The 24,783-nt window shown below is 35.4% G+C and overlaps 3 protein-coding genes across 9 annotated transcripts; 1 reads left to right on the plus strand and 2 right to left on the minus strand.

Moving 5' to 3' along the window:
• Positions 1 to 22: 22 nt before the first annotated feature.
• On the minus strand, positions 23 to 17,841 carry LOC131664015 (la-related protein Larp4B). 4 transcript variants are annotated; one of them, XM_058934837.1, is made up of 11 exons: positions 17,192 to 17,841; positions 15,568 to 16,075; positions 14,442 to 14,691; positions 14,112 to 14,252; positions 13,796 to 14,020; positions 13,416 to 13,558; positions 13,032 to 13,377; positions 11,952 to 12,895; positions 8,229 to 8,373; positions 7,187 to 7,296; positions 23 to 7,090 (listed from the first exon to the last, which is right to left on the minus strand). In XM_058934837.1, exons 2-10 carry the CDS (start codon positions 15,900 to 15,902, stop codon positions 7,195 to 7,197), a joined length of 2,631 nt encoding a protein of 876 aa, XP_058790820.1. In that variant the 5' UTR covers positions 15,903 to 16,075; positions 17,192 to 17,841; the 3' UTR covers positions 23 to 7,090; positions 7,187 to 7,194. The 4 variants fall into 4 exon arrangements, 3 of the variants coding, with proteins under 3 accessions (XP_058790820.1, XP_058790818.1, XP_058790819.1); XM_058934835.1 differs by having other exon boundaries at positions 11,952 to 12,952; positions 13,032 to 13,344; positions 17,192 to 17,838; XM_058934836.1 differs by lacking the exon at positions 17,192 to 17,841 and adding an exon at positions 16,412 to 16,732 and having other exon boundaries at positions 11,952 to 12,952; positions 13,032 to 13,344.
• LOC131664016 (protein angel-like) lies at positions 17,017 to 22,540 on the plus strand. 4 transcript variants are annotated; one of them, XM_058934840.1, is made up of 8 exons: positions 18,077 to 18,617; positions 18,681 to 18,819; positions 19,051 to 19,251; positions 19,331 to 19,625; positions 19,826 to 20,004; positions 20,080 to 20,453; positions 20,515 to 20,761; positions 20,967 to 22,540. In XM_058934840.1, the coding sequence occupies exons 3-8, from the start codon at positions 19,153 to 19,155 to the stop codon at positions 21,360 to 21,362; spliced, it is 1,590 nt and encodes a 529-aa protein (XP_058790823.1). In that variant the 5' UTR covers positions 18,077 to 18,617; positions 18,681 to 18,819; positions 19,051 to 19,152; the 3' UTR covers positions 21,363 to 22,540. The 4 variants fall into 4 exon arrangements, with proteins under 4 accessions (XP_058790825.1, XP_058790823.1, XP_058790824.1 ...); XM_058934842.1 differs by lacking the exons at positions 18,077 to 18,617; positions 18,681 to 18,819 and adding an exon at positions 17,017 to 17,170; XM_058934841.1 differs by lacking the exon at positions 18,681 to 18,819 and having other exon boundaries at positions 19,027 to 19,251.
• On the minus strand, positions 22,385 to 24,690 carry LOC131664017 (eukaryotic translation initiation factor eIF1). Its single transcript, XM_058934843.1, has 3 exons — positions 24,452 to 24,690; positions 24,088 to 24,245; positions 22,385 to 23,470 (listed from the first exon to the last, which is right to left on the minus strand). Exons 1-3 carry the CDS (start codon positions 24,477 to 24,479, stop codon positions 23,324 to 23,326), a joined length of 333 nt encoding a protein of 110 aa, XP_058790826.1. The 5' UTR covers positions 24,480 to 24,690; the 3' UTR covers positions 22,385 to 23,323.
• Positions 24,691 to 24,783: the final 93 nt, after the last annotated feature.

The raw sequence follows: 24,783 nt of genomic DNA on the forward strand, positions 1-24,783 counted from the left end.
CATTATTCTCGTGTTACGTATATCTATATTTATTCATGTTATGTATATTATGTACAAAGTAGTTTCTAATAACCCTACTCGGGGCTCAATCGGATAAACTTTGTTTTTTTTCTTATATACATTTACAATAATACAGATACACCAAAATTCTCCACAGTCACAAAGGTATTAAATGTTAATAATCGTGATCGAACTGTGATTTTGTTGTTGTCATTTCTTTGCAATAATAATGATAATTGATGCTAATAATTCGACAATGAAAATCGTTAATCGATACAAATAATAAATCGTAATAATAAATTTCTATTTTCTTTTCTTCAGTAATAATAGTATTAATATATAACGCATTTCGCAATTGAGAGCAGATATACATATGTACTTTATATATATATCCCCATAAAATTCAACTCTTCAATAAAATCATATAATATAGGATTACATGCGCACTCTCGTTTGCTCACGTCCTTCGGTAATCCTCTCTTACTCTCTCCCTCTCGAATATCATATACTTTGCTTATGTGTTAATGTAGTTTACAGTTACTTCATTTTTTTGTTTGTTAATGTGTTATTTGTTTTTATTTTGTTAATTCCACCCCACGTGTTTGTTACTTGCGTTTTTTGTATTTATTTTAATGTTTACTTACAGGTATTGTGTTAATAATTCGCGCGACACACTCATTTATATACTCCTCCGTTAAAAGTATTATATATATTTTTGTATTCTGCCGTACATACTTTAGCGGTGGTACATTAGCGTTGATATCGAAACAAATTTATAAAAATACGTGTTTACTCGTCCACACACTTCTAAACTGGCTGCAGCTATGTTTATCATCATCGTATATGTATACTTATTGTTTATCGTATGACCTCTTATTAATTTTTTTTTGTCATTTAGCAGGAATTAACTTGTTTCGTGACGGGGCTTTCAAAAGAAAGAAGAATGAAGATTTGCTACGTGACGACACTCTTAACGAAAACGAATCGTATCTACGCTTGTCTTCCCTGCTTTGACGCTTCATTATTTAGACGCTCGTGCTTCGCTTGAAAAAAAAACGAAAAAATGAAATACTACACAGGCTACTTATATTCGTTTGCACACGAGAGAAGCTGAGGATGAGGAGGAAATATTGTGGAAGATTGCGTTTGTTTGTTATTTTATTCATCGCAATGCAAGCGCTTTTGATCCAAAAGTTATTCATCGTTTAATTAAAAAGGCACTGAACGCACATTTGTGTTACTGTTACGGTAGACTATTTTGTTTACCCCCATTATTGGCGCATGACATTCACGTGTGTGTATGCGTGTCTCGTGAGAGATTTCAGAAGAAACGCGAAATGAGACCAATGTCCGTTTAAACATCTACGAAAGAGTTTTATGTTCGTTTGTTCTTTTTGTATGTATTGTTTTTTTTTTTTTTTTTTCGTTAAGAGTGCTTATTTGAGTATGATGAAGCTTTTCTGCCATTCGAGCGAAACTCACGACTTTTTACACGTTTCCAGCGTGAACAATGAGATTCGTTTGATTACTCCGCGAGCAAAAATTATTTGCATCGGTATTGTCTTACAATCAATTTTCAGCCAGAATTAAATAATCTTAGTCGTAAATTTGTAATCCGAACTGCGTGAAGGACCTTAACTTTTGTCGCACGTTTTTCACGATACAGAAGCTTTTTCCTTGAGAGTCTAAAGCAATTCCTCACAATAAATGCACCAAGAAAGAATAGAAAAAAATGATTCAAAGCTACATTTATTTGCTTTGCGATTATTCCGAAAAATATTGAGCAACGATTAAAAGTTGAAACGAACACCGAGAATAAGGTAAGGCAAGTAAAATACATCTATAATTTGTATCTCTGTCTAGACACCGACGTTTATACTTGAAAAATTTCGAAATTACCTTTTAAGCACACCGTAAGTTGATTGACATCTATCATTTATTTTTTATTTATGTTTTTGTTGGTTTTAGCTTTTAGAGGTGGAAATATAAAATACACTTTTTCCCTTTCAGCGAACAACATAGCAATCGAGACGATTGATTCGCTCTATACATGCAGGAAGTACCGTAACTGGAAAGGCGCACACATAGAAAAAATGTACACTTCGACGAAGAAAAAAAACGAAACGCTAGAATGTATGTCTAATCGAAAGCTGCGCAATTCCAATGAAATAATGGTATGGGATTTTTGTTTTACTTTATGGCGTTACATCTTCAAATTCGAACTACTGTACAGTTGTTTGATTACACATTTTTGTGACAAGACGCTCGAGACGACGATTACAACGAGACGATTTTCACGTGCGTCCAAACGGGGTGTGTGTGTATTATTTATTTATTTACTTTTTAATAGGTGATTACCACTACGTGTGCTTTCTTAAATATCTTTTTTCGTTTCTCTCTCGCTATTGTTTTTTCATGGGATTTCTTTTTCTTTCTCACTTTTTGTTTTATGTATTTATGCAATAAAAGCGTGAATATATATCGAGAAACTGTTAAACCGTACAGTTAATTCCTACGTAGAAGCTCTCTTTAGAACTCGGAAACAAACTAACAGGTTTGGTTTCAAAATTTTTTTCTCTTTTCTTCTCTACAATATATTTTTTTTCTAGTAAGGTGATACCGTCAGTCTCACGTATGTATCTTGTATTTTTTGTTAATTAGATTATCGGCAGTTTTTCTCAGCTTTCTATCATTCTTTCTTTGTTCATTTTGTTTTCGTCGATTGCGATACAAAAGATTCAGCAACAAGTGAAATCGATTAGTTTGTAATTGTCTATAACCCTTCGGCGTTCTTATACGTCTTTAATTCTTTTTCATTCTTGTCTACAAACATCACTAGGCCAAATTCTACGATATTATCTAAAAACGATTCTTAGTTTTGTACGATTGTTTAATTAAAAAAAAAATAGATTATTTTTTTTGTCGGCAACCAGGGCGCTTCCTATATATTTTTATATATCTCATCGCCATATATGTTTATGTTATGTATATATCATACAAAATTATAAGAAACAACCTTCGTCTACGGCTGATATCGCAAAGCTGGGTACTAGTAGTGAAATTTTGAATACTTTTTATTTTATTTTCATTTCAATTTACGTTAGCATCAAACGTGCCTCGTGAACAGTAATTATTTTATAAAAGTACTATAAATCAGTAATTGCACATACAAAGTCTATAGCTGAAAGTCTGTTCTACTTTCTGATGAGTCTAATTATTTTTATTAAATTATTCAAAAACACACTTTGGTTTTGCGTACATTTGCACTTTTATAAAATCATTAATGTTGTTTTTAATAGAATAAGGCGATTGAAGCGAATGGACGATTTACTGGGACCCAACGCTGCGTTCAAAACTACAATAAAAGCTAGAACCCCGGTAACAGTAATTACAGTAATTACACCATAGTTTTTAATTTTGAAACCTTTTACATATATTAATAATAAACAAACGTCGTAGACCATCTTAATATTTACATTCCTCATTAAAAGTTAAAAAATCAGACTTTCTAGGATCGCTTAGTCTATCAGAAACGGAGTACAATATATACGTTGCGCTAATATTTACTTTATTTTTTTGCATTTCGTATTTCATTATTTTTTTTGTTTGTTTAGTATTTGCGAGTTTAAGTGTATTATTCCTTATATTTTGCGTATTATCATATATATTTATTTTATTTTTTTTTGTATGGAGAAGTTAGGGAGACTTCAATCTAATCACAGTACATGCTGATTTGATCGTGAGTAAATTAAACGTTATTTCAACCTTGCCTATTATTTTTTGTTTGTTAATGACCTTATCACTTTTCAAATAATCCACCTCTATTAATCGCTGCATCGCTGTACATTACACATTTTTTTCAAGGGTTCTCATCTAAATCCATTACAAAAAAAGATTCACCAAAATGAGAAATGCATAAATAAAATAACAGTAACTAAACTACATTTTGACTTAGCGATTAATTTATCGACTCGCGATAAAATAATCGTCGATTTGGTAAATTCAAAATAAACAAGGACATTTTTTGTTCGCATTTAACTCTGTAATTCGATCTAGTAAAAACCCTTAATTATACTATTATTCTGCAATTTACCTTTGATCTCTCATATATATAAACTCATAATTCTTTTATCATTTCACTAATATTTATATTTAATAATGTTTCCTACACCCACTCTTGTATTCCATTTTAATGCGACTATCACACGCACTTCTTATACGATAAAATGGTTAATAATGCGTTTACTACTTTGCGATTAACTTTCATTAGTTTGACGGTTAAAAGAGACGCAAATTTTTCATAAAGTGGATTGAGTCGTCGAGAGATTATCCTTTATACACATAACATCGTAAGTGATACACCGCTAAAGATTCGGCTAAAGCAATTGGATCCAAGGCATTGGTATATCGTCAGTGATCACTGCTTGTATATATATATTTTTTGTTTTGTTTATTACATACTTTACATTTTTATAATTGCAGCGGCTGCCTAAATGTAGAAATTAAAAGCTTCTTTTTTTCTTTCGCAAAAACGCATCTTGTGCAGCATAATTGTGTACCATTTGCGAAAAAAGTAAAAATTAAGCTAAATAAAGGCAAGAATAAAAATGATCAATCAATGCCACTTGTAATTTCGTTATGATAGCAAAAGAAGAAAAACAAACTAAGTCTAACTCGTATTCTTAAAATAAAGTCTGTATTTCAAAGGAAACAAAAAAGCTTAGTATTGTCGAGAGAACAAAAAAGGGTTACAGTCGGAAACGGTAAAATAGAGAAAAAATCTTTAATTAAAACGCAAGAAAAAATTCACTTTCGCGAGCGTGTAAAAGAGCAATCGCCTGTGATGCTGCAGAAACGTGCGCGAAAGCGGCATTTACGTAATGAATGAATTGGCGAGCACTATCATCCCTCATTCAAAAGCCGATGACTCGCTGGACTTCTTTATCGCTAAAAGAAAAAGCGATCAACGCATTTTTGCATATACCGTCTCAGCACGACTCATTCTCATGCGTGACAAACTTTCATCCGAGGAAGACCAATGTATCCGGAAATCACTTTCGTGAATATTTTCTTCTTTTTTTATATGCGTCGATAGGAATATAATTATTTACAAGTGAAAATTGCGAGCGCTTAACGAGTCGTGCGGATGGTATTTCATTTTTTTCTTTTTTAAAATCGTCTCTCGATCAGTATCTCGTTCTACTTCCGTTTCTTTTGTATCTCTCTCGCTATCCTCCTCTTCTCCCTTTCTCCCATCCACCCTCTCTCCCTCCTTACCTCCCTCCCTCCCTCACTGTGTCTTTCGCTGAACAACTCTCAAAACGTCAACGCCGACCGAACTAAATAATTACATAATGTATGCGCTTGTATGAGTATATAATTCATGCGCTAAGAATTTTCCCATCGACACTCATTATTTTTGTTTTTTTGCTTTTTTTAACAATTTTTTTTCTTTCCTCTGTAACAACATTGCAACGAGAACCAAGTTTAGTGAAATCGTAAAAAAAAAATTAAAGAGGCAGCGTTGCTAACTTATACGTTAATAAGATAATTAATGTTTATAATAAAGACGTTAATTATGTGATATTCCTTACAGATAATTACATACGTCAATAAATCTTTAGTTTATTTTATATATCAGGAGATTGGTTTTTTATCATCGATTACCATTTTAATTTTTTTTTGTTTATCTTTATCATCCATTACCTCGATTTTACCACGCATATTTTTAACAAATGTATCATATGCGTTACTTGATTAGTAATGTATATAGATACATGTAGTTGCTTGTAACTTATAAAGCCAAACTCCTGTAATATACACAACGCTTGAGGCACTTAATCGCGTGCTCTAATACCATTTTTCTTCTCTTTTTTCCATTAGTAATATTTTTTACTCGTTTCTTTTACTACTACATATTTTCATTCCTCTATCAAAGCATACACTCCTAAATTAAATGTTATTTCTCGTAACAATAATAGGATATCTTGTAAAATAAACTTCGTGCCATAACTTTTTCTTCTCAAGAAACTCCTGTGTGAGCAATTATTCAATAATAATGAAAATGACTAGTCGTTTTGTTTCGAAATAAAAGAAAAACTTTCGAACAAATCGACTTCCGCGTGATTTTATTTTCCAGAATATTGATAATACTTCGTTATTACAAATGAATTGAACGAATTCGAAACTATCTAACGCTTTCTTTTTGCTTTTGAATTTACAGCTACTTTTTTACGTACTAGTTTTGCATTTTTATCAATATTTTTATGAAACCAAACGAATTGGAGCACAGTATATGACAGTGATCTCGTTCGCTTGTAAATTTTACAATTTTTTTTTTTTTTTTTTTACATTTCAAATTTTATACGCCAAAATTATATGTAATTAGTAAAACTATACTTATTTTCGTAATGATTATTGTATGCAAAAATTTTTAAACAGTCTCAAAAGCAAGTGCAACACTGAAAACATTTTAAAGAAAAAATGTTTCTCTTAAGCTTAATAGGCTAAATAATACATTCAACAAAAAATATGAAAATATTTTTCGTTCTTATAATTCTAAGAGAAAGCTCGCGTGACTATCAATATTCTGGAAAATACACAGGTGAAATTAAATCCTAAAATAAAATCGGATTGGCGCCTTGATCATTCGTTGCACTTATATCGAAAGACGCACAGGGTTTTTAATTGTTTTTTTTGTTTTTTGGCACAAGAATAAAAACACTTTCCTCGGCTGGTGCTTTCTTTTGGAGAGAACAAACATTTTACAAGCTACAAATATAGCGAATCTAATCGTTCGTCGGTGTGTGATCACAGAACCCAAAACGATAACAATGTTTTCTCATCAAAGGATCAAATCGCGTTAATTTCTGTTATCTTCACTCACCCCAATTAGAAGTCTCTCTCTCTACAGTTTTATTTTTTATAATAAATTTATCGATCGCGATTATGCAGGCGAATTAATATTTTTCTTATATGTTTGTTTTTTTCTTATTTTCTCACTGTACAATGTAAAAACGCTTTTGCCCTGGCTTCGTAGGACTCTTGTAGTCTTCGTTTGGTAACTGCCTTCGAATATGCAGTAGCATATCTGCAATAAAAGTCAGATTTGATTTTGTACAAGTTCAATCATCGAATCTAAATTTTCAAGTGTATATATGACGCCTTTGGAAGATTGATAACTTACGAGTCCCTTTACGCGACTCCTTCTCTCTCGTCAGATTTGTGTTTGATGCAGTGTTGCTCGCGCTGCTGCTGCTGCTGAGCTACTTGGGCATAGCTCGGCCTCGTGATGTCCTGCAAAATTGCAAATCAACTCATGAATACTTTCATTGCCGATCTCTATGAATTTTTGATGAAATGGTTTTATTAATTTGGTTCTTTACAAACAGTTAGACGGTTCTTTTAGTAAGCCCATAGTGAAATAGGATATTTATTTAGTAACTTCCTAAATGTTAGTTTACCTTGCACCATTAATATATTTCAATGAAAAAAAAAAAAGATTAAGAAATCATTGTTTTTCATTGCTATGAATTTCTCAATTATTTTTCTTTACGATGTACAATCTTAGATGCGCATCGGCAAAGATGTACACAATTTGTTATTACTTTGCAAGGTGGATTGAAAAATCGACATTGATTAAATTTTTAATCTCCACCTGACAAGATTTCCCTGTAGGCTCACCTTCACACAGAATCCAGAGCGTTTAGAAGAGTAATGAGCTTACTTTTGCGATGTACACACTCACTCGTACGCGCGCACACAGGCACGCACACGCACGCACGCACACAAATGAGACCTAGTACCATCGTGTAAAATGGTCGCAAAAAATATAAAAAATACAATTTGCCTGACGTACCCATAAACCAATCCTATGACCCTTTAACCCTGGTGTGTACTAAACGTTAGTCATGTATGTATGATTTATATGTTCTCTTGTAACGATACATTTAAAAAACCAGCACACGAAAAAAACTTCTAGAAAACTCGTGAGGTACCCACCACCAGCACCATGTCATGAATGATAGATGCACCGAGGACGACACCGAAAGCATGCCGGATTGTTGTTGTAAAAAAATATAGTAATCATGCCAGCTGTCAAATTTCTCGTGTTAGACAAATGGAAGGAAGAGAGGCGAAAGAGTAGAACAGTAGAGAGAGAGAGAGAGAGATAGAGAGATAAGTGTGGAGATTGCTTGCTCTTTTTTGATTGCTGGTTCTCGACTTACCGTCGCTTGCTCCAAATGCTGCTCGTCGCTATCGGCCTCCAAGGTCTGATCCACGATTATTTGCTTGGCCGATGGGGATGCAGCTAGCGCAGTCGTGTTCACGTCAGTCTTAATTGATCTGTCGCCGGCGGTGCATTTCGGAGACCTGATTTGTTCGTGGCTTTCGTTTAACGCTTATATACTTTCTTTTGCTTACTACTTTTAGTTTTTATTTATTTCATTTTTTTGTTTTATTTTACGAGATAAAGCGCGGCACGCTCGTTTTTACGTTTCTTTTACTTGTTGTTTTAAGAGGACCAATACCTGATTTTACGGTAAACATTTTTACGAACATCTAGTGAGAAGAATTCTTTAGTGGTACGAGTGGAAGCCCGAGACAATTTTTCACGGATTATCGATAAAGATTCAAATTATTTTCGACAGTCGTACTTTAAAGTCTGCAATTCAATAATAATTTTCAAAAATTTCAATGCAATTTTATTATAAACTACGTGAAGAGATTGAAAATTAAGTTTGAATATGATGAGTGCCACGTCGGTGCGAACGCTTGATTTTCATGTTGTCGCTCCGGAAACCACTAATAAACAACATTTAGGAATTGGATCTGTCGAGATTCCACTGTACACAAGTGATGAGATAAAAAGCTTCAAGTTCGCGTGGTATAGGTGCCCTTAAATATTGTCGTGCACAAAAAGAGATAATAAAATACACAGCATGCATATACAACAAATACGTTTACTGAAATAAAAGACAGAGAAAATAAAAAAAGAGAATGTACCCGAACCTATAAAAGAGTGAGGGCTTTAAGGAGAAGAAGTATATGGGACTAGCAAAAGTTTTAACACACACTAGTTAACAAACCATTATACACATTGTTTATTTACTCTCAATGACAATGATTTTATAGTCATTAGCAAATAATAATATAATAATGTAATAATAGTAATAATAATAGCAATAATAATAACTATAATAACTAATAATAGTAGTAATAATAATTGCGTAATAATAATAAAATAAACCATGCTTATTTTTTTATTTGCGTTTTTTTGTATCTTTTGTCCTTCTTTTTTAACGATTCGAAACATTACAGATTATTAGTTATTGATACTCATTATAAACTAGAAACTTTAAATGAATGCCTTTAAAGTAACACGAAACCAAACAATCGTAATAATAATAGTAATCGTAAATTAATAAATCGTAATTATATTAAAGAACCCTGAATATTATTAAAAAATAATCCTTAAGCGTCGTTCGTCACTCCTCTGATCTAATTGCTAAGATCCAGCAGAGAGATGGCAATAAACGCGAAAGAAAAAACAAAACAGAGAGAGAGAGTCTCCTCTTGACTAATACCGAGAAATGCTTTGACTACGCACACACGGGAGACTTTGATTATATATTTTTCATATCTTTCACATCTTTCGGCTGTACATTACAAAAAAAAAAAACGTTTATTTTTTGCGATCGCGTTATCTTTCAAAGGCACCCCGTAATTCCGGTAACTCTCTGACTGATGAGAATCCGAGGGTTTTTCAATCACTGAGCGAGAAAAAAATTCTTTTTTTCTTTTTTCTTTATCAAGACGCACCTATATTTAGAGCTGCTTTTCAAGAAGGAAAAAGTGAGAGAGAAAAAAAGAAAAGCTAAAAAGGTATCAAAAATCAAAGGAAAACTTGAGAAAGAAAAAAAAATTAAAATTGGTAAAAAAACGAAAGAAAACAAAACGCAATCGGTGTAAAAGTAAAGTGTGTATGCAAAAGAGACACTTTGCAAACAACCGTCTAGATCGAGTCTATTTTTATAAAGAAATTTGACAGCTCGCATGTTTCAATTGCTTGTTTGTTGTTGATTTCTTTTAGTTTTTTTTGTAAATTCGTCGTCGTTAATCACGCGAACATTAAACAATATATATATATATATATATATATATATATATATTTATATATGCAATGACTATCTAAAATTCTGCGACGTCGGGAAGAACATTGTCTCGCAGAATGCTATATATATATATATAGATTTATATAAACGTGTCGAATTCTTATAACCTCGCGCCATCATATTCGTTCAATTTATCTAATATAATGAAAGTATTCAAATGGTGGATGAGACCTAGCGAGTTTACAACGAAAAAAATGTAATAATAATATTAATAATAGCAATAATAACATCCACCGAACACAGCGCATGATAACGCAGCTAAATAACATTCACAACAATTCTGCATTCCCCAGGCTTTATGTCATGTGCCCGCACATCTTTCATCCTCGTGATATACATGCCGCATCGATGTATGCACATACGGGGGAAAAATCGTGCGGTCCGGTGTGCGCATACATTGTGTGCCGCAAGACAAGAAAAATAATCAACTGAATTGCCCTGGACTCGACGTACCTCGATATCAACTCAGCATCGTTTTTAATTCTGTCATTTTAACGTAACAACAATAGATTGCTTTCTGTATAGCTTATTGACAATGGCAGTCATTAATCAATTGTTTTCTATCGTATATAAAATTGATATATTGAACAAGTAGGCATAGTAGTCACTATTCAGTATGAACTGAATACAAATAATCGTTTAAAATAAAAAAAGATGAAACTTTAAGTATCAACTCATAATGAATGCAAACAATATATTCACATATAACTTTTATCAAAGTTTTAATATGCATTATTACTTTTTTTTTGTTTTTTTATACTTTTTTCTGTCCTTTATATTTTATCGATCAGTCAATACAAATTAAATAATATAAGATAGCTATTAATATCAAGTTATTCCATATTTATAACCATCTATTGAATAACTATATGCACGCCTAACGCGTCCGTTGAATTCGTACTTTTTTAAAATGTACAATGTCTATCTCTTAAAAATATAACGACTTTCTTCTCAAATAGCAAAGTCACATTATTAACATATTTGTAGGACAATTATCGTAACAAAGGGGCTTACCTACTTCCGAATGATTCATAAAAATCAATTTACATTATACACGTGGTCATTATTTACCAAGAGACCAGTGGCACTGCGATCGAGTGAACAAAAAAAAAGGTAAATAATTTTTTATTTAGAATTGATGTTCGATCGTCAAAGATGTATTATAACTTTGGAAACGAAAGTTTTCTTTTTCTTATCGTCTGGAGTAATTTTTAAAACTACGGTGTGAAAAAAAAATCATAAAAAAATTGTAATAGAATAACAATTCGTAAAACGGAGCAAGTGTGCTCACGTGTACAACAGAAGTGCATGTGTTTTCGCATAGGAGCATTAATTAATTAATTAATTTTCTGAAAAGATCAGTGTCCGTCTAGGGCGCACTTTTCTAGAAAAGATCCAAATAGATTCGAAAGTGAAAAAAAATTCGATTAATTCAACGGTGCCAAAACAGCAAAACTAAACCCCAAATCGACCAAACACCATAACCGTTCTCACGTTTGGAAAAAAAATAAGGCAACATAGTGTCGTTCGATTTTTGTTTTGGCTTACTTTCAAAGGTCGAACAAAGCTCTTCTGGCGAAAGCGCTCGCTAGCGACACCGACAGAGAGCATGATAGAGAACACATGCACGCACAAATCCGTTCGCATCAGCTAATAGATTACCAAAGAGAAAGAATTGAAGAGACAGAGAGAATAAGACAAAAAGGTAGATAGAGTAGAAAGAGCAGACAGAAAGTATAAGAGATAGGGTGAGAGAGAAGAGAAGTCGACACTCACTTATCGGGAGATGATGGGGGGGTGAGGGTGACGGTGCTGAGGGCGACATCGGAATCGCCACTGGCAGCTGCAACACTGGCAGCCGCGGCACTAGTAGCAGGCGCAGGAGTATTAGAATTCGCGGCAGTATTCACCGCATCTGTCGACGATCTTTGTTGCTGCTGATGTTGCTGATGATACTGATGATTTCCAGGACTCGATGACCTTGTTACATTGCTACCACCACTGCCGCTACTCACGACCGCTTGGTGATAATGTTGATGATGTTGATGATGTTGATGATGTTGCTGATGTTGCTGATGTTGCTGCTGATGTTGCTGCTGATGTTGCTGCGGCTGTTGCTGTTGCTGTGGCTGTTGCTGTTGCTGTTGCTGCTGATGATGGTGATGGTGGTGATGGTGATGATGATGAGATTGCGCGGCTGATTGATGATGATGATGATACTGCGGTTGATGGTAGCTCGTCGTTGTCGTTGTTTGTGGCGCCGACGCTGGCGTCGATGATGCCGGTAACGACAACGAATGCTCTTTATCCTTGTTTGTGCTCTTAAGCTTGGCGGTACCCTTCACCACGTCAGACAGCCTGTTCTGCTGCGACTGTTCGGTGTTAGGGCTGTCATTCGAGTTATGTGGTGGTTTTGAGGCATCAAGACCAGGCAAAGGTGGGAACGCCGAAGCCTCCAGATCGAACTGAACGCCCCTATTGTGCTGCGCGCCAGCGCTGCCACCGACACTCGAGCTGTTGGAAGCCTCTTTGTTGGCTGACGAGGGCAAGGTATTGTTACCACCATTGCCACTGGTATTGCCAGCACTTAAACCACCACCGCCACCATTACCGCCGCCGCCACTGTTTGTCTTGGACAGTGTCTCCGAATCTTTGGTCCTGCGGTGTGTACGATGACGCGGAAATTGGATCGATGGATCCTGAGACTGTGACTCGTTCTCCTTCAATGAGAACGTCGATACGTTGCTAGATATATTCTTTTTATTTCTCAACGTGTCCTGTAATCAAACGTCAATTTTAATACACATTTATTAGGCTCGCAAAAAGTTATAGCCGTGACAGTCACTGTTAAATTACCTGCGATCCTTTGTTAGCGTGACTGCTAGTGTACTGATGATCTCCGCCAATGCTGGGCGCATGGGAGGACTGGAACTTTGTGCCAGCTGAGTAGGAAGAAGTAATTGGCTTTGCACTGGGCAAGATATTGGATAGGGTTGGCGCAGCCATTCCCAAGGGTACGGGCCCTCCACTCAATGGAGGATGCGAGGTTCGTGTCATCGGTACCATATTACCTCCGCTGTCCATCAGGCCACCGCCACCACCGCCACCACCTCCACCACCACCTCCTCCTCTATCCGAACCATTTCTCTGCTTGTTCCTCGAATATGTGCTGGCAAGCATAGTTTGAAAATTAATACTCGATCTTCGTGTTCTTCGTAATGAAAAGACATAGATACTTACCTGTTTCTTTGATTGTATCCTCTGTTATGGGGCTTAAATGAGCCATGAGAAGCAATCCCATTCATGGTGAAGACACTCATATCGAAGTAAGCCGGACTGGCTGGACCCCAAGGCATCATCCCCGCAGGATAGAACGGTTGGTGCTGAGAAGACAATGGTAAACACTACTCAAGTTTAATGATATCGAATTTACTCTTAACAAACAATGAATCGTGGGAGTTTCGCACGAAGAATCATCAGAATCCATTAATACATCAAATTTCCGATGACAATACAATGAAACTTTCTGATAAAACTGCATGGAGAAACTCCCATTCATGACTATACGAATTCAATTTCATGATGGGAATATAAAGCATGAATTTGGTACAAAAACTTACGTAAACTACTTGATTGGGATATGGCGGCATTGTAGTCTGCGGCATCGTTGTGCCATTCGTATATAGAAATCGTTGCTGACCCGGTTGAAAACTACTGGGATCACCGTACACTGGTGGCGGGGGTGGTGTTCTATAACCGTTTTTCATCCCACCTACACTGGTTACTGCTGGCATTGGTAGCCTGTTCATTGGTTTAGCTTTGATACGCGCCATTATTGGTTTTCCCTGTGAAGTTAAAAAATCAAACGTGTGGTTTATCTTGATCCGAATATTATTCCTTAAGAATTTTTAGAATAAAATTCGAAATTATCTTTACCTGAAATTCGCAAACTTCTTCTCTGAGAAACCTGTAGGCTTTTTGAGCATCCTCGTCAGACTCAAAAGTAACATACCACGAACTGTTGTGAGCAAATTCGCAAGAAATAAACCTGGGGCAGCCTTCTCCAGAAAATAAATTCTGTAATTGTAATGAAAATCACAATTTAATCATGGTACCTATCGTTTGTAGAAATTTTAGATGAATTAACTTGATCCGTATTAATAAGTAATAAAATCAATAGGTCTAGTATCAATATGTGAAAGTTGATAAGAAGAATCATACATAGCTTGGAATAAAATAATTGAAGTGCTAATGAAAGTAACTTACCTTTACATCTTCTAACGGAGTAGAGTCAGGTATTTCACGAAGTATAACTATACAGCGTTTGTGGTTTGGTCTCACTTTTTGGCCTTCTTCATCAACTTGTACATTGGGTGACTCTCTGAGCACCTCTGTTATCAGCTTAATGTCTTTAGTCAATTTTTTGACTTGGTTGAAATTTGCCACAGTCCAAATTGGTACATATTGATCATTATCCATTTGTGATAATAAATATGTATCATTTGCTAAATTCTCCCTGGATAATATAACCAAAAATACCAATTAGAAAATTATGAAGAAGTTTGATTGAATCATCATTGAAATACTTATGAAAATTTACAAACTGCAATGACAATAGTACTAAAGTATTAAAATCCTATCCTGCATTGATTAGACAGGAGATACCATTAACTAATTTATTACTTGATTTATACTAAGAAATCTTAACGAAGTATAGATAAAGTTATTATGATTGACAACTTAATCATAAACTAAGTTTTTGATTACTTTAAAGATTATAGAATGATAATTTTTTATTAAAAAAATTAATCACTTTTTTTACTATATCTAAGTCGTGACTTTTGATAATTTACAAAATCAGAATAAGTTCAATTTCATAAAATTTGTTTTTCAAGTGAGTATTTTAGATATCAATTCATTGATAATTCATACTATTTTATAATGAATGCAACTAAATGGATATGATTCAACAACCATTTTAACAACAAAGTCACATAGTAGGTAATACTTCTCAAAGTTCAATGTCCTAAGAGGAAGTCAATTTAGATTACACACTTATAAAAGTAAAAGTCAACGGAATTTCCAGAGCAATACAAATTAAAAATAACAGCTGCATCAATAAGATTTCCTCAGCATAATTATAAGTTAACATTGAAAAAAATTATCTAAATGAACTTCAATACTGAACACTTGCTATGTCACTTGTTAATTATGATATTTGTGTTGCCAGTTTGATGATGAGTCAGAAATCTTACTACTGAATCAATATTCATGGGAATCATTCCCTCAACCCTGCACAATTATATGCTACAACTGCATTACTTATAAATAAAAGATTGACATCCACCAACAAGTCAGTGATGGAAAAGCAATGAAACAACATTATATATACCTGGAAAAATAGTATTCTAGTTGGGAAGAGAGCATCTGTTTAAGTTGATCGATGGGTATGTTGGGTGTGATGTCAGGCATCTGAGTAGGTGGTGTAGAAACATCTGCCAGTGGTGTCATATCCACATAGCCAACAGCACCACCCATCCCCATGGCCAGTTGGGGTATAGGCTCCAAGCTACCCACGCCCGTATCAAGCATAAGTTCAGCTGGTGCTGGCCCACCGTTCATGACTGTGTAGTCTATACCAGGGCCAGTGCTAGCCACGACAGCCAAGCTTTCAGGGGTGGATGGGTAACCCGCCCCTGGTGGGAGCTTGCCAATGTCCCCATTCATGTACACGTTGCCTTTGTAGACAGACAGATTAAAGTTTGCTTGATTGCTCTTGCTTGCTAGTTATAGTCTGTCTCTCTGCCTGTATTCTCACTGTCTTCCACTCTGACTCTCTCTCTCTCTTTCTCTCTTATGTCGCCGTGTGTGCACGTTTGTCTGTGTGCGTGTGCGTCTTTCTGCAACACACCAAATATCACTTTGCATTCAAAAAAACGTTGCACTCAATGAAACAAGATACAGTGGTTCGGAGTGATGTAATCTTTCTGGGAATTATCACACTGGTAAAAATAACCATATGTTATGTGCGGCCTAAGAACAGACACCGCCGCTATCGCCGCCGCAGCAGCAGCCAGCGCGAGATTCTCGTGTGCCGGACACTCACTAACCGATGAGCATATAATAGGAGAGTGTGCAAAAGCTCGCACGGCTGCTGCAACCCGGGTAAGAACGCACGCGAGAGGTCAGACAGCATGCGTCCGGGAGCCGTCCGTATGGCAGTCAGCAACTCTCACCTCAGTCACTCTTACCACCTCGTTCGTAGGGCACCACGAGGCTCACTTGCTTCAAGCAGCGCTGTCCAAAAATAGAGCAGCCGCCGCCGCTGCCGCGACAGCCCTCCAAGGAGGAGTCGAGAGCAGCACCAGGTATCCGCGAAAACGAACACGCGGCCGCCTGCCCGCCTGCCTTCCCGACACACACTAAACACGCCTTTGGTGCGCGCACGACTCAACCACGACAGTCAAGCGACTAGATTGCGAAGACTTCGAGTTGCCCGTGTATGCCGCGTGCCAGCTGCAAGCTGCTGTCGCGGTTACGTATAGGCTCTGTCGTGTATGTGTCCGGGAGGCAAGCGAACGAGAAATGTGAATCGAGTGTGGGAGAGAGAAAGAGAGAGAGAGAGAGAGAAAGAGAGAGAGAGTGAGAGAGAGAGAGTGTGTGTGAGAGAGAGAGAGAGAGAGAGAGAGAGAGAGAGAGAGAGAGAGAGAGAGAGAGAGAGAGAGAGAGAGAGAGAGAGAGAGAGAGAGAGAGAGAGAGAGAGAGAGAGAGAGAGAGAGAGAGAGAGAGAGAGAGTGACTGCTGCGTGTCCCGGACGGATGGATGGCCGCCGCTCACACACTACTACTACAATATACTCGTCGTGTCTCTCGTTGATAATATATCCAGAGAGAGCGCGAACAACAGATGAAGAACACACTGTTTTCGGCACTGATCGGCAGCGGCTGCGGCGACAATGACGGCAATGCAGCAGCCAGAAGATGATGGCTTGTCTGGTGCGTGTTGTTTAGGCTTACCCGATTAGCCTGGCAGAAACAGAGAGATATATCTGTTCGGAGGCCGCGACGTGCCGAACCGGAGACGGACACCACTCCACACACCACTCTCTCGTGTCTGTTCTCTCTCGTCGCACGAGAGCGAGACGCGAGGCCAGGAACGAGGCTCGATTTCCTCGAGGAAACTACAAAATGGCCGACGCACACGAAAGGCACATGCCGTGGTGGCTCAATGCATTCTGGGGCCCCCGTACTTTGTGCTCTGGCCTATCTTGCTTGCCGCTGCTGTACTGCTGCTTGTTAGTGTGGCTTGTCTGTGTACGGCAACTCACTAACGATATATCCCCGTGTATGCGCTGCTGCTGCTGCATACGTGCATTCGTTTTCTCACTCCACTACGCGCACGCGACAATCACCACCTCTCACTTTAACTAGCGCACGCAGCTCGCTTGGACCTCGGTTGTGCTCGGCCGGGTTCGGCCCATTGCCCGACTAGCCAATAGCAGACAAATCTACCCTCTTGCGGATTTTATGACAAGCTTTTTTTTTTCTTCATATTTTATATTATTTCCATATGATATGTACGTTTCATCGTAATGATCAATCGTTGATAAATTTAGTATGAATTATGTAAAGCCTGAAAGGTTGCGATATTGCACTGAAATTTATGCAATAATTATCAAATTATACTTCTATTAATCAAATTCGTGAAAGAGAAATTAGTAACAATTAATAATTAATGTAACAATTCTTTTGCAGTACCATCTGTCAATTTATTGACAGAATTTAATCGGTCAACCTATAAGGCGAACAGCGCGTACACGAACTAACCGTTGACTGCGACGGAAAATTTTTCGCGTACGTGCTTGTAACCAACAATCTTCATTTACGCAAAAGATTAGTGACCAAATATATTTCGGATGCATAAAAATGTTTTGCGGAAACGGAAAACTCTGTAGCCACGTGTATTTTACGTACGCGAAAAGTTATTCGCGGGCGCGCGCCGAAAAGCCTTTCGCTTATGCGGACAACCGTTTTCTTATATGAAATATACTTGGTTATGCGAAATACCCAATGCACACGGATTTTAGTGTACACGACTACACGAAATACATTTAGCCACGGAGTCTTTCACCTACGCGAAAAGTTTTCTGGAAAATTTTCCGTCGGTTAATGGTTCGTTCGCGCAATAAACTTGACGTATGCGAAAGAATCTTCACGTATCCGTTGCTCGCCCTATAGCCAGACTAGATTTTTATTTTATTAATTTCAATTATTTCAAATTCGAATTATTCCGAAATAAGTTGGTTTTCAACATGGCAATGCTGCAGTACTGAGTGAACAATAAATTTGCAGACAACTTCATGGGGGTCAGATTAACCTTTAAGTCGTTATCAACTTGTAAAATATTTCAATGTTACTCACAAGTGCTTGCAACATTATTTCAGTAAGTTATTGAATCATAAACTGGAAACATTACATTCACTGATCATTTAATTTTACTAAAAAGTTGGTGCTATAGGAAATCAAAGCAATATAACATCAATTTTGTGCCAAAATTATACAAGGAGTAATAAAAACAAATTAATAAGTTTGCACAAGTAAATGCAGTACATTTGAAGCATTGTATTGTCAGCATCAACACTAAAGTATACAATAACACCATTACTTATTTGATTTACATTGCTTGCATTTTTATGCTACAACCAAGGCCACAAGTTCTAAAAATTATGCTAATTGAGATCTTACTTATTATGTATTTTTTTATGTGAAAAATTTATCTAGTTTACTTACATTGATCAGTTTTAAATGGAAGAAACAAGAATATTATATCAAAATATCTTTTGTTTTTATAGTTATGTTTTTGAATTTCATTATAGATAAATTTAAATTTGAAAAAAAATAGACATAAAATAAGGAACAAAAGTAACTATATACGAAGACATATGAATTATCTAAAACACCAGAATTAATTAAAATAAATGAACTGGATCACTAGATTTTTGGCACCAGCCTCGCTAGCAATAAGTGTTTGTTGTCCAAAGGTTCAACTGCAGACAATATTTTATCATCACTTAAATGTAAGATCTAATCTTTTGCTTTTGTTTTAACATTAAATTTATATATCTTACAAAATTATGATAACTTAATTTTTTGCAGATTTTTAAAGCATTATTTGTTTCTTCAAAGTTTTCTATTGGAAACTGCGTAAAATATTCTTATATGGATAATCCACACTGTGATTTGACATCTGATATTTCAGATTCATGTGCTGATGGCATAAAAGATATTGATTTTACATTACAGAAACTTAGTGTTACAAACACATTTGACAAAAATGTAAACAATTTAGGTGTTAATTTCCTTAATAATGATCACAACAGTTTAATAAAAAAAAGACTCATTGACAAGAAAAAATACAAAGATATTCGAAAATGGAAAAAAGTTGACAAAGGTATAGCACATTTAAAAATTTATTAAATTCTCTCATTTCTTGAATTTAAATTTAAAGACCCAGTAATAATAATTATTCACGCAATAATTTATTCAACTGCTTGAAGCAGATCTCACTATTCAAAGAACAATACCTCATAGATAAGAACATACATCTTCATGTAATTATGCTAATTTTTTAAATATTTTTTAATACTGTAGGAAATGCTGCTGGTACATCAAAGGACTCATTCATCTTCAAATTATTATCATTTAACATACTAGCTCAAGATTTATTAGAAACACATTCATACCTGTACAGAACCCATGACAAAAAAGCATTACCTTGGGAACACAGAAAACCTCTATTAATGGAAGAAATATTGGAATTAAATGCCCATGTGCGTTACAAAATTTGTGATTATTACTTGAAATGCTAAGCATGATATTATTTGTCTTGTATACAATTGTTATAGGTAATTTGTTTACAAGAAGTTCAATATCAATATTTACAAGAAATTTTGATTCCTTTTCAAGAGAATGGTTTCACACACTTGTACAAAAAGCGAACAAACGATAAAAAAGACGGGCTTCTGGTTCTGTATAAAGAAGATTTATTTAATTTGTTAGAGTTTTCCAAAGTTGAACTTTACCAGAATGGTATTGAACTACTAAGTAGAGACAATGTTGGTTTGGTTGCAAAATTTTCTTTAAAAGAAAGTCCTGAAACAAAATTTGTTGTTGCAACTACACATTTACTTTTTAATCCACGACGCAATGATGTGAGATTAGGTCAAATACAGTTACTTTTTGCCGAAATTGAAAGAATAGCTTTTGTTGAAAATACCTTGTAAGTATACAAAATTTATAAAATATTAGGTAAGTAATAATTAAATATTAAATTTTAACAGAACAGGTCCTAGATATCTACCAATTGTACTATCAGGAGATTTTAATCTTGAACCATATAGTGGAGTTTACAATTTTGTTACTGAGGGTTCCATAGAATTTGTAGGAAAAGGTAGAAATTTAGAGGAATCTGACTACCGTTGTCTGTCGAACTCTTTGATACCACCTCATTTGTATGTTACGGACGAGTGCCAGCATCTGAACGTATTATCGAAAAGATTATCCGGCATAGGAAGTGGAAAAATTATGGTAAGAAATATAAATATATAATATTATACTTAATAGTGATTGTAATAGAAAAATGCAAAGCATGCAAGTATTAACAGTAAACGCGACAAGTGGTTTGCAGCACAGTTCGTGATCATAAGATACACGTTCTTTTATTTATTTATTTTTTTTTTTAGATAGTATCATATTAATTAAATTATTTAATATTTGAAATTTGAAATTATAGTTAAGAAATGCAGAAAATCAATATCAACCTAAAGAAGATGATCTGACGAATGATCTCTTAGAAAGTACTTCATTCAACTCTAAAACCAATAATTATCAAAAAATAGAAATATCTGATGGCCACTATGTCACATTTTCATCAGGCCTTCTAACACATCCATTTCGATTTAAGAGTGTATATAATCATACGGATAAAAACGGAAGAAGCGAAGCAACGACATTTCAAAATCGTTGGATAACTGTCGATTATATATTTTATAGCCAATTAACGCCATTGGAAAAATATCGATTGCCAACAGCGGAAGAATGTTCAGAGTTTCTTCCGACTATTCCTAACGCGATAGTAGGAAGCGACCATTTTTGTCTTGGAGCAAGTTTTCTATTGAAAAAAAGATAAATTATCGTTTTATGTACACTTAACTTTTCACAAACAATAGAAAAAGAACCAAATGGAAATATTTTAAGTTATATAGATTTATTATAGTAGAAATTCTTTGATGAAATACAACAATTATGTTAAGAATATGAAAATAGCTATTATTATCTTGTAAAATCTTATCTGAAAGTTTCGATATCATGTTTTACGTAAAATTTTTTATTCTGTGTTCTCCATGTCTAAATATAAATCAGTAAGCGCTGAGATTCATTAATCTCGTGCTGTTCTTTTTTTTTAAAGTGTATATATAATTTCATTTGTCTTCTTCACCTCTAAACCCACAGTTATGGTTGTCATTTTCCCAAGTTTTTCTGCAATGAATTTTAAAACAACAATCTTAAGTTGACAATGTATTGTCTTGTTATACACATTCTCTTTCAATTATTAAATTTTGTTTCACCGTCCCGTCGTTTATTTTTGTTGGAAAACAATTTAAAATCGAGAAAATAAATTGATGCTCATTAAATTCCAAACAAACTCGTATATTTGTTAACGAGAATGAAAATATACTGTATAATTTCGATGATTAAGACATTAATGGACGAGCGAATAAAACGACGATATGATGAACCGTTACATTCGCCCACGAAAGCGCATCTAAACAAGACGAATATGAAATCCCGTAAGTTTTGCACGTAAGCTTATATTTTGATAAAAAATACTCCAATCTTAGAATTTATACAATGCATTCGCTGATATTATGAAGGTTTTCAATGACCTCGATCGTCATGTCAGATTAGTCAATACACAATGATTAATATGCCACTGACTCGATTGATTTTGCAAAGTTTTACAACGACAATTGTTTTTTTATTAATTTTACATTAAAATATATTTTCTATCGTGTAAAATTTATTAACAGATCACAATATAATAAATTTCTTTTTAATATTCACAATACCATGCGTTAAGAATACATCAGATTCAATGCAGTCACCTTAATTAAATCTAATTTGGAAAGGTATTATAAAGAACGAGAATAGTTAATATACGTGAAACTGGTGAATTGCCATTTATTTATCTAGAACAGCCACATTTTTCATTGAAAAAAGGGAAACAAACAATTCAGTGTCAAGAATACTGATTTACAAAAGAGAAAAGTAAAGTTATAAAGGGAAATTGATAATAATCGTAAAGTCGCATCGTGATATATATTACATAAAAAGAAAAAGATCTTGTCGCGTTTTACACAAATTATACATCATGAAAATCGATGCAGACTTAAAGGCACAAAAGTCGAGAGAACATATGTGACTCCATCGTCGTTCAACATTATTTGATCATTTAAGCACAGAAACTACAACTTTCATCATTTACTTACAATACGTAAAATGAAAAAGAGCAAGTTTATTCATTTTCTTTGTTCCAACAGAATCTAAACAAGTTTAATTACAATAATAAGTAAGAAAAAAGCCAATTTGAGCCCTAGTTTAAACACTTAGTTCTTCAAATCTCTCTGAACACATCTATTGCGCCCAGATACATATTATCTAATATCAAAATGAAGACCCATTCGTAGCTAACAGTGTTTATCGCTCGCTCACGTATTCTCTGAAAAATGCCTAGTTATATCTCTATTACACAAAATGTGACACAGTCATCTTTGTAGAGTTCGTCGTCCACGTCGGATCATCTAACGTAAGGCTGTAAAATATTGCTTCCCTATAATCCTTACAAAACTGCTGTCTGATTAAAATAGTATTGTGCCTATTTTTTTTATATAAGTATTGTTTATATTCCTTTTGTTTATTGAAATATATACGTGTATTATAATGAGTTGGGGGAATATTCCACAAGTAGTATCAACGAGTAGTAGTAACTGATACAGAGAATTTGAGACAGTTAAGTATCGGTAGAGGTGGAGTTATTTTGGATGGTAGTGGCATGGGTGATGGTTTTGTTGTTCTTGTATAATCTGTTAATTAGAAACCATGAACTTTCAGTTGGTCAGGTTTCGCCAGACCAGATTTTGTTAGCCACTGGCATATATTTTCACGCTGGTCCCCCTGCAGCTGCAATACCTCCCCGTACTCCGGATGCTCAATTACAGTCCCATTGCAGGCAAACTCCTGCAAATAAAATCAATGTTAATGAATAATCTAAGGCCAAGCAAGTAAATCACAATATTAAAAATCTCATGATGATCAAATGTGAAAAATAAGCTCAAGTACAGCAAACGTGCTCAAACTATTTTAAAAATATACTTGAAATGCTCAAAGCAGACAAGGTCATAGATAAATATAGCATGATCACTCATCCTAACAAAGCAACATCTTGGCAAATTCAAATAAATCCAAATAGGAATTGAACTTGGTCATATACCAGAAACATTTTAGAACACGTGAGAGTTCGTAAGAACAAGGAACTTAAGTCACACGTTGAAACTAAGTGCGCGCGCAAAAAGCATATCAAAGTCTGCTAAATAACAGACACCACAATCACGATTTTAACACAAAAATATCTGCTCTATCTAATAAACAAAGAGCAAGGTATTTTTATTATCTGATCTATATTTAAGCGTACACGCTAGCTCATGCGAAGCAAGAGATAAAAAAGAAAAAATGTACTGCTGTCGTTGCTCATAGAGCAACGTCGAGAATCGAGTCCAAGGCGTGCGCAGACAACGAGGGGAAATGAATAGGAGTGAAGAAGCAAAATATTGTTATGATGGTGTGTTTCGCCTTACCTTTTTACATGCTCTGACAATTTTCTTCAAGTCATATTCAGACGAGAGGCCCTGCACGGTGGTTAAGGTCTTGCGACCATTCCGCTGTTGGATCCTTATATGCACGAGACCGTCCTGGACATCGTCGTCTGAACCCTTGATTGCATCCGCAAAGGGGTCTATGAAAAAAAAGCGACGGCAATGTGTTAGTCAATCACTTGTCTGAATGATTCTCATTAAAGTGGAACGTGTGACGAGGAAAAAATGCTTTCTTCGATTGCGTCGCGCAATGCAAGACGCCACCGCCATTTTGACGAGTGCGTGTGTGAGAAAGAGAGAGAAAGCTCGATTTCGTGGTGTTTTACATACAAAAATATCGACTCACCAAATGTGTTGAGATTCTGGATGGACATACGACAAACAAAGGGTATCCCTCGGAGATATACAACTGCAGCTACTGCAAAGTTATTAGAGCTTTGAAGATCTAGTTTTTGTTGGCGGAGTTGTGACGTGCAACGGCGACTTGTGTGCTGTGCTGTGCTGGCAGAGGAAACACGAGTACACGCTGCTGCTGCTGCTGGGGGACTGAGAATCAACGACACCAGGCGGCGCAACACTACTGACGAAGCTGACGAACTAAAGCCCGCCGGAAGTAAAAGTTGCATTTGTCACGGGACGTTGGGTGGGGTTTTTCCAGCGTACATACACATCTCTCGA

The sequence above is a fragment of the Phymastichus coffea genome, unplaced genomic scaffold (genome assembly GCF_024137745.1).
Source record: "Phymastichus coffea isolate CEN01 unplaced genomic scaffold, Cenicafe_Pcof_1.1 PCOF00039, whole genome shotgun sequence".
Lineage (NCBI taxonomy): Eukaryota > Metazoa > Arthropoda > Insecta > Hymenoptera > Eulophidae > Phymastichus > Phymastichus coffea.

Excerpts from the sequence above, each read along its gene's own strand:
- LOC131664015 (XM_058934835.1), bottom strand. The coding sequence starts at position 15,902 with ATGAATGGGGACATTGGCAAGCTCCCACCAGGGGCGGGTTACCCATCC. Across the intron at positions 12,953-13,031 it reads ACGCTAACAAAGGATCGCAG|GACACGTTGAGAAATAAAAA; the intron begins GTAATTTAACAG and ends GTTTGATTACAG. Across the intron at positions 7,297-8,228 it reads AGCATTTGGAGCAAGCGACG|GACATCACGAGGCCGAGCTA; the intron begins GTAAGTCGAGAA and ends GCAATTTTGCAG.
- LOC131664016 (XM_058934842.1), top strand. The coding sequence starts at position 19,153 with ATGAACTGGATCACTAGATTTTTGGCACCAGCCTCGCTAGCAATAAGT. Across the intron at positions 19,626-19,825 it reads ATGGAAAAAAGTTGACAAAG|GAAATGCTGCTGGTACATCA; the intron begins GTATAGCACATT and ends TTAATACTGTAG. Across the intron at positions 20,454-20,514 it reads GCTTTTGTTGAAAATACCTT|AACAGGTCCTAGATATCTAC; the intron begins GTAAGTATACAA and ends AAATTTTAACAG.
- LOC131664017 (XM_058934843.1), bottom strand. The coding sequence starts at position 24,479 with ATGTCCATCCAGAATCTCAACACATTTG. Across the intron at positions 24,246-24,451 it reads CCAGAATCTCAACACATTTG|ACCCCTTTGCGGATGCAATC; the intron begins GTGAGTCGATAT and ends TTTTTTTCATAG. Across the intron at positions 23,471-24,087 it reads TTGTCAGAGCATGTAAAAAG|GAGTTTGCCTGCAATGGGAC; the intron begins GTAAGGCGAAAC and ends TTTTATTTGCAG.